Source organism: Nicotiana tabacum, chromosome 22 (assembly GCF_000715075.1).
Source record: "Nicotiana tabacum cultivar K326 chromosome 22, ASM71507v2, whole genome shotgun sequence".
NCBI lineage: Eukaryota > Viridiplantae > Streptophyta > Magnoliopsida > Solanales > Solanaceae > Nicotiana > Nicotiana tabacum.
In genome coordinates, this window is record NC_134101.1 from 66268521 (window position 1) to 66278371 (window position 9851).

General features: G+C 34.0%; 1 protein-coding gene across 1 annotated transcript; it reads right to left on the reverse strand.

Annotated features, from left to right (window-relative positions):
- Positions 1-2777: 2777 nt before the first annotated feature.
- LOC107797319 (uncharacterized) lies at positions 2778-5739 on the reverse strand. Its single transcript, XM_016620191.2, has 3 exons — positions 5604-5739; positions 3616-4387; positions 2778-3518 (listed from the first exon to the last, which is right to left on the reverse strand). Exons 2-3 carry the CDS (start codon positions 3829-3831, stop codon positions 3402-3404), a joined length of 333 nt encoding a protein of 110 aa, XP_016475677.1. The 5' UTR covers positions 3832-4387; positions 5604-5739; the 3' UTR covers positions 2778-3401.
- Between the last annotated feature and the right edge of the window lie 4112 nt (positions 5740-9851).

Sequence of the window (9851 nt, forward strand, 5' to 3'; positions counted from 1 at the left end):
ATAAACATTTTTATCATTTTCTTCACACCAAATGCTTCTCGGACATTTTCTATGAAACTTTGGATAATCTTGAAATTATATATATTCTTTTGAACTGTTAACTGTTAAGCATACATTTTGTACTTGATAAGCTAGGTACCTTTTGATGAGGATATTTAATATTCGATTAATTTCAACAGCTATTTTTTTTCATGAATTGTGATTAAGCATGGAATTCAATACTCTAGCAGAAAACAGCTTACTATGCTCACTTTTTTGCCATAAATACATTTTGCAGGTGGAAGAAGAGAGAACAGCGGTGTTTAATAAAGTGTAAGTCGCATGATTTCATGCAATAATTCTGAAAATTGGACATTAAATATAATTTCAGCAACATGGGATTTGTTATTTGCCTAACATTTTTCTGGGGTCATTCCTTTTATACAATTGCAGGTTTAATGTAGAAGTGGACACGGAGAAACACCATAAGCAAGTAAACGGCAAAACCGTAGCTTACAGCGTCAAATGTGGGATGTTACTAGGGGTGAAACTTGTAAGATGGTGAATTATTTCCTTGTATTTTTAGGAAATTCATAATCCCTATAGATTTAGGAAAACCCATTGTTCTAATAGATTTAGGAAAGAAAAACCTATAGTCCTTGTCAAATTGGGAAACCTTTCTCTTATAGGTTTGGGATCTATATATATATATATATATATATATATATATATATATATAGGGGTTGTAGTTGGGAATTCTATATATTGTAGTGTGCTTTTCTTCTCATTCATAGTGGAAAACTCTCTCTGCTTCTGCCCCGAGGATTAGGCTTAGCCGAACCTCGTTAAATCCTTGTGTTGATTTTTCTTCTTTATTTGCTTTGTGTGTGATTGTGTGCTAGTTAACCCACGATCTTCCGCAATAATTGGTATCAGAGCAAGGAAGCAAAACTGTTATGAGTGCGGGGAGCAAGGTCACTACAAGAGAGATTGTCCTAAGCTGAAGGAGAAAAGAGGGAAGCAGAAAATAGATAATTTGGCAAATATTGTTGACACTGGCAATAATTCTGATGATAGTGACTATGTAGAGGAAGTCTGTGCTGTGAGTTTTAGTCATGGGCAGAATTCTTGGGTTCTTGATTCTAGTGCTACTTTCCAATGTGTCCACACAAGAATTGGTTTGCAACTTACAAGCAAATGAGTGGGACTGTCTACATGAGAGATGATAATCCATTACCAGTAGAGGGGATTGGTAACATCAAATTGAGAATGTTCGATGGAATTATCAGAAACATTGAATGTTGGCATGTTTCTCGGATAAAGAGAAATTTGATTTCTCTTTCGACTTCGGATGATCAAGGGTATAAATTTCACTCCGAGAATGGAATACTTAAAGTGTGTAAAGGCTCCATGGTACTCATGAAGGGTAAATTGCATTCTAAATTGTATCATCTTCAGGCTAGTATAGTTGAAGGGGAAGCTGTTGTAGCTTCTGGGAAAAGTAATCTGAATCAGTCTCAGTTATGGCACTTGCAACTTGGTCATATGAGTGATAAGGGATTGTCATTGTTGAGTAAGCAGAATTTGCTGAATGGGTACAAAAATCAAGTTTTGAATTTTTGTGAGCATTATGTGTTTGGTAAACAAATAAGGGTAAAGTTCAGCAAGAAGGCCGAGCACAAGACCAGAGACAAGTTAGATTATATACATTCAGACTTGTGGGGTCCAAACAGAGTTCCCTTCAAAAGTGGTGGCAGGTATTTTGTGACTTTGATTGATGATTACTCAAGGATGGTGTGAGTGTATTTTATGAAAATAAAAGATGAGGCATTTCCGACATTTGTTAAATGGAAGACGATGGTTGCGAGGCAGGAGGAAAGAAAAGTTAAAGCGTCTTCGAACTGACAATGGGTTGAAATTTTGCATTTCTGAGTTCGATAATTTCTACAGCAGGGAGGGCATAGTGAGACACCGCAATTGTGTTGGAACACCATAACAAAATGGTATTGCAAAACATATGAACAGAACGCTTTGTGATAGAGCATAGAGCATGCTTACACACTCATGTGTTAGCAAATATTTTTTGGGGTGAAGCAATCAATACAACTTGTTATTTGGTCAACAGATCTCCATCTATACCTATTGAGTTAAAAACTCCTTTTGAAGTATGGTCCGATTCATCTGCTGATTATTCAAATTTAAGAATTTTTGGTTGTCCTGCTTATGTTCATGCGAGGGATGGAAAACTTGAGTTAAGGGAGTATAAGATATCCAGTGCTAGTTTGAGTCCTAGTTATCCTCTGTCTATCTTGTATACTGATCCCTCGCTTGCTTTACTATCCAATTTATCTAGACATATGCAATGTACAGTATATCTAACTAGCAGACAAAACACTAGTCAGAAAGATATGATGCCTTCAACAACTTCCAGCCTCCAAAATGATAAGTAGGAGTTTACTACGTAGGAATATTTACACAAACAAAAGATCAGGAATACGTAGTTAAAAGATAAGGACATACTCCCTCCCTTTCAATTTATGTGAACCTATTTCCTTTTTAGTCTGTGCCAAAAAGAATGACCTCTTTACTTATTTGAAAACAATTTACTTTTATGCAAAAATTTATAGTCACACAAAATATATGTGCCTCATTTTACACCACAATTTTAAAAGTCTTCTCTCTTTTCTTAAACTCCGTACCCAATCAAATGGGTTCACATAAATTAAAACGGAGGGAGTACAAGTTAAAACCTTCCGTAAAAGGTGATATCAGTCACACACAAAACAAAAGATTATCTACTACAATGGGTTAAAACACCAATAATGTGAAAATACTGTACACAGTCCATGTATTTAATTTAAATACAAATATGATTGATTACCTCCTTTCATTCCAAAATGTACTATTTGCTCCTGCAGCGCACCAACATTTTTGACATTAAATTTGTTGAGAAGGGCAATGCTAGAAATGGTGGATATAGGCTTAGCCACCAAATCATCCATCACAATGTTTTCACCACATCCTTCATAAAAACCACTGTAGCTGCCACAGCTCCCCTCATTCCCTGTGGAGCAACATATCTCAACTTATTTGACATACGGTTCCGACAATGTGGACAGACAGCATTATAATCCTCAGTAACATGCTATTTGGTGCAATTATAAGTAGAGCAGTCTCATCCGACGACGTTTATAATGTTGGAGATCATGGCTGAAGAATCTCTAAAGACAATAAGATGCTTGCGAACAGATACTATATATTACAAGACTGAAGGCAGCTAACAGAGTGAAAAGAAATCTCAAAATAGACAAAGTAAGATTTAGCAACGGATAACTGAACCTATAAACAAAAGGAAGCCGCTAAAAGGACAACTATAAACTGAAACATCCAATTTTATTATGTGTTGTAGCTCATTCTCTGCTTCACACAGCTCTTCTCCGCTTTACACGGCTCATGGAAGCACTTGTGGGAACTGTGCTCATGAAGGCACTTGTGAGAACTGTTTTCGACTCGAAAGATGCCTTCAGCAACTTCAGCGCCTGCAAAATGATAGGAGTTTACTAAGTACAAAGAAAATTTCACCAAACAGAAGAGGACACAGGAAAAGAAGAAGAGATAATTAACTTAATTGATTACCTCTTCCATTCCTAAATTTACTACTTTCTCCTCTAGTACTCCAACATCCTTAACATTAAACTTGTTGAGAAGGGCAATGCTAGAAATGGCGGACATAGGCTTAACCACTAAGTCATCCATAACCATGTATGTCGCCATCTCCTTCACAAACCCCCCTGTAGCTGCGATAGCTTTCTTCACTACCCGTGGAGCAACATATGTTAACCTTCTTGTCATCGTACACCTCCCACAATCTGGACAGACAGCACTAGGGTCATCAGAAACTTTTGCGTGATGCAAAGAGTAGCTACATCCATAAAAATTCCTTTGAGCAACTGAAGAAATTCCAACTGGAGACTTGGGTTTTAGAAGAGCCCTTTGGGTACTCGGAACGTCATTAAGCAATAGAAAAGGAACTGAAGAGATATTCCCAACTGAAGATTTGGGTTATAAAAGGATATCCTTGCATTGGTTCGATTGGACATAGGTATCCTTCAGATTTTCTACGCTTTCGTAGAGGTTAGTCAAGGATCCACTCATTCCTTTCTCCTTAAGAAGCTTAGTTACAGTGCCCACAGGCAATGTGAGAATGTGAAAGAGGAAATCGACAGTCCTTTTCTGCCTCAGCAAATAGAACTTTGCGGGCCTTGGTGTCAATCAACAGCTTCAAGCTTAGTTTGGAATCTGAATTCGTCATTTTGGTTGGCTGATAACTGCTGCAAGTTTTGTTCTTGAGAAGTAGATTTACACCAAACCCCCCCAGCAAATCTCATGTGCTCTGGATGTTGAGGACCTACACTTTGTCAAAACACAAACACAGTGAAGAAAGAGAGCTAAAACAGAAGGAACAAGTTAAGCTCTGTAATGAGATTTCCATAACTTTCTTTGAGTCCCTTTTCAATCCTTTTATATGGGAAAAATTACAGCTAGTGAGTAATTACAAATGCAGCAACTATATGATATATAATTGGAATCCAAATTGTGGTTACAAGAGGCAAGAGTTAGGATAGGTCCTAAAAAAAATGGAAAAATCAAGGAGTTTGCTATGAAATGCACAACATATCTGAAAATAGTCATATTTTAAAACGTGAAGAACTTGAGAGAGTACTACAATAAAGTTCCCATTGCTCACGCACACCAAAGAGAAAGAAAATCGTTTTCTTTGAGTCATTTGGTTGCAGTATGGAACCAAAATAACATTCTAAACTCTTATTACTATACAGATATACTCTGTCAAAACTACATTCTACATCCTTAACCCTTATAGGAGTAAAATACCTTCAAAGTTACATTTTATTACAGGTGACCACTCAACTTTTATTTTAATCAAGCAAAGTCCCGAAACTATTTTTTGTAACCAACAAAAAAAAAAAAAAAAAAGAGATCACTCAATTTTGCCTAACTATCATAGAAAGTCGCTAAAGTATTTTTCTTAACAAAAAAATCATCAAACTTTGCCCAAGTATCACAGAAAGTTAAGAAGTAATTTTGTAACCAAAAAGTCATTCAACTCTGCCTAAGTATTATATAAAATGTTTCTTTTGCTTCCTCCCAATGACTTTCGGTGATACTTAGGCAAAGTTGGGTGACTTTTGACTCCATTTGCATCAATTAGGTAAGTGATTTTTGTGATACTTCAGTAAAGCTGAGTGATAATTTTTTTCGTTAAAAATAAATAAATTGTGACTCTAATGCAAAATTGAGTGATAATGGAGTATTAAATTAACCCTTGCTTCTTCAGTGCTCATGAGATATGGAGCTTAGAATTGCTAGGATATATAGAACTACAATATATAATGCGATGATTACACAAAATGTTATAGATTACACAAGCATCAGGAGTCTAATTCAGGGCTAACGATCACGTGAATGGCCAATTTTTAATTCTACTGAGCCAACTTAACTTGTATTTCATAATATCCAAAATTCTGAACCTGAGAAGCTAGAATAAGGGTACTTGTAGAAACTTTAAAAATCAGTTTATGCCAATTCTACATCTGAAAACTTACCTGCAAGTAGAAGGTGAAATATTGGAGAGAGATCTTGATTCTTGAACAGGAAACCCTACGTTCCGATGAAAACGAATGAGAGAGAGAAGAGTCTACTCAGAAAGTGAAGAAGTTGTAGAACTGTACGAAGGATTATATACATTTTCTGCAATAAGAAACTGAATATACAGAAAAAATAAAATAATGAGTGGGCCTATGGGCCAGCCCACTAAGGTGGATCACCAACATTTGAAGAAGCATATGACTTGGGCAGGTCAGATTGAGAATCATGACCGCCAAGTGTAATACATCCCTTTGTTCAATATAAATAACATCACTTGTGGTTTATTTCAACAATGAAAGATTTTTTTTTACTATTTTAGCAGGTTAAGAAAATAAATAGATCCCACTAAATCAGGGATTTATTTTATTCCCTTCTTCCTTATTAAATATTTCTCTCTCATCTATATGGTAAAGAAAATATGAAAAATTTAATTTTTTTGGAGTTTAATTTTTTTTAATTATTTGGACATTTAGATCTATAAGCATGTATGAAGTAATGTAACTTAAATTCAGTAAATATTTATAAAACGTACATTGTATAACCACATATTTTTTATTTAATAATTTTATATTCTATTACATTTGAGTATAACAGATACAGATTCATCACATCTTTCTAGAATAAATTTAAAGATTTATGTTATTCTTTTAGTATAAATTTGTCATAATAAATTTAAGAATCCTTTATGCCATGATTTTCTCTTCCTTTTCACTATTTTCTCTACCTTTCACAAAATTCAATCACTAAATAAAATGAAAGTCTTTAAACGCGAAGCATTCATGAGTCATTTTTATACTTTATATATAATAGTAATACTATATAATATTTAAACAACTACAATGTGCTCTTAAATATATAACATCTATACAATAAATATGTAGTATATTTTATATTATAAAATTTAATATTTCGAATATACGTCGTGTACATTTATCATATTGAGAAAAAAGAATTATATACTATGTGTATCCAAATAAAATAATATTTTATACTAATAATATTTAATTTATACTTCATAATATACTTATTACATAAATATTAATGTATTATACAAATAATATAATATGTATAATATCTAAATATTATAAATATCACTTATTCATCCAAGCATTCACTATTATATAAGCATTCACATTTATCAATAAAATATAGCTATACCACCGAATAAAACGTTACCATAATTGAAATAGAGAGAAAGTATCAATAAAATAATAATTAATGACAATTTCATTATTAGATGGTGTCACGACCCAAAATTTCACCACATGCGTCGTGATTACACATAGTCTCTAAGATTAGATAAGCCGATTTCTATTACATTTTGAAGCCATTTTATTTTTTAAAATCTAATAGCGGAAATAATTACAATACACAACCTCCCAAGACTGGTAGTACTGAGTCACGAACTCTAACTGAATACATGGAATGATCACCGAGACCGAATATACAATACTGTTTGATTATAAATTAACAGTACAATGAAATTAAAAGACTCCAAGGGACTGCGATGACCAAGCAGCTCTACCTTGAATCCTTATGATCGCGCTTTAACTCTGCTCAAGTCCGATATTATCAATACCTGGCTCTGCACAAAAATATGCAGAAGTGTAGAGTGAGCACACCACAGCGGTGCCCAGTAAGTATCAAGATTAACCTCAATGGAGTAGAGACGAGGTACAGTCAAGACACTCACTAGTCTAATAACCTGTGCAAAATAATAGGAAATAAATAATAATAAAGGCAGGATAAAACAACCAGTGATATGCACAACAGACAACAAGAACACCATTAATATCACCCAACAATTAATAAACACAATTACACCCAATTAAATTAAGCCCTTCAAATAAATGTCTTTCACATATTTCTTCCAAATAACTCTCTTTCAAATATAATTCTCTCAAATAATTATTTTTCAAATATAATTCTTTCAATAAATCTTTTCAAATACAATTTTCTCAAATAAATATCTTTCAAAATACAATTCTTTTATATGATACTTTCTAAGTAAAAATCCTTTCAAATAAATATTTTGAATATAATTCTTTCAATTAAAAAGTCATCATGTGACACCTCATTTCAAAATCATCAAAATACGGGTCTCAGCCCATTTTCATATTTTCACGGCACCTCGTGCCCATAATTTAATCATCACATTTGCCTGACACCTCGTGCCCTCATTTCATATCACAACTGCACGGACAATTCACGTGCCAAATATCATTATCATTTCATCACAGCACCTCGTGCCCACATTTTATATCACAACTGCATGGACAATTCATGTGTCAATATCCCCATTTCATATCACAATTCACGGCACCTCGTGCCCACATTTTATTTTATAAACCGCCTGGCAATAGCCACAGGCTCCCAATTTCAACAAAATCAGATTATTATCAATTTACTAACAACAAGACAAGTTGCACAAGGTATAAAAATAAACACAAGAAAATCACAACATCACATAAAAATTTTCAATACCACAACCCCACATCATCACATATCGTCCCTAACAATAGCCACCCTTATCGCTCATATTGCCACACTTATCGCTCCTATAGCCACCCTTATCGCTCCGCCCAGACAATATCAATAGCCACCCTTATCGCTCCGCCCTGACAATATCAATAGCCAACAAACACAATAGTGAAATGCCACTCTTATAACCACATAATATCAACGGTGAAATGCCACCCTTATCTCCCCAAAATAACAACTCACACAGCACAATAATTTACACGGAAAATTATCACAACAACATAACAAAAATCAATTCATATCACAATTTGCCCAATGGCCACAACCAGATTTCAAAGCTACAAACAAGTCAATTAATTTTACAGCAAATAGCCAAATGCTCCACACAATGTGTACAACACCCAAAAATAATCAATAGAGATAGAAATTACTCAACATAAAGCAAAGTCTTCATAAAAGATCAAATTTTCAATAATTATATAAACACCTCTTCTTAAGCTCGTTTAATTAATTATTTGCAGAGGAAAAAATTAAAAATGAAATTAAATTCCAATAATTATCAAGACAGCAAATTCACGAAATTTCATAAATAATCAAATAACAATCACATCACATTGTCATATAACAACAGAGTCAACAACAAGAGTTTAGGCACGACAAGTAGATGATAAAATATATGCCAACAATTATCCAATTTACTACACAATATGCTCAAGACTTTAACTCAATAAAATTTGCACATATAAACCAAGTACGTACTCGTCACCTCGCGTACATGGTTTTCAATTACCCAAGTTGCACATAAGACTCAATGCCTAAGAAAAATTTTCTCCACTCGAGGTTAAGCAAGACACTTACTTTTTTGAAGTTAGGCCGATATTCCAAAATAGCCTTCTTGCTTGAATTGACCTCCGGACAGCTCAAATCTATCCAAATTAATTGTATAACTTTATTAAGTTTCATCGAAAATAATTCCGGATAATAATACGTCGACTTAAAATTTTATTCCAAAAAGTCAATAAAAGTCAACGCGAGACCCGCCTCTCAGAACCCGACATAATTTTCATGAAATCCGAACACCCATTCTGATACGAGTTCAACCATACCAATTTTATCGAATTCCAATAACAAATCGACCTCTAAATCTTAAATTTGAACCAAGAGGGTTTTCTAAATTTTTCAACCCAATTCACTAATTTAGTGATAAAAATAACAATAGATTCATGTAATTTAACCAAAATCAAGTTAGAAATTCTTACCCCAATGTTTTTCGTGAAAAACTCTCGAACAATCGCCTCACCCGAGCTTCCTTGGTCCAAAAATGGAAGAATGACACGAATTTGGACTTTATTCTGCTGCCCGGGGGTTTGTTCTTCGCGTTCGCGAAGAACAAATTCTTCAAAAGTGATTTTCAAATTCTTCTCAGACAGCCTTTAGTATAATAGTCATAACTATTTATACAAAACTCCAAATGATGAATGATTTGACTTTCTGAAAACTAGACTCCAAGAGCTATAACTTTTATTTGTTGTTCATCTCCCAATACCTTATAGATTACGAGATATAAGCTTCCAAAGTCAGCCCTGTGTAACAGAGATTTCTAAACTCTTCCCGGATAGCCTATAGTATATCTATCATAACATTTTGTACACAACTCCAAATGACAAATGGTTTATCTTTCTGAAAACTAGACACAAAGGGCTACAACTTTTATTTTTGGATCA

Coding starts and splice junctions, on each gene's coding strand:
- LOC107797319 (XM_016620191.2), bottom strand. CDS start 3,831: ATGACAAGAAGGTTAACATATGTTGCTCCACGGGTAGTGAAGAAAGCT. Junction 3,519..3,615: donor TAAATTTAGGAATGGAAGAG/GTAATCAATTAA, acceptor ATCATTTTGCAG/GCGCTGAAGTTGCTGAAGGC.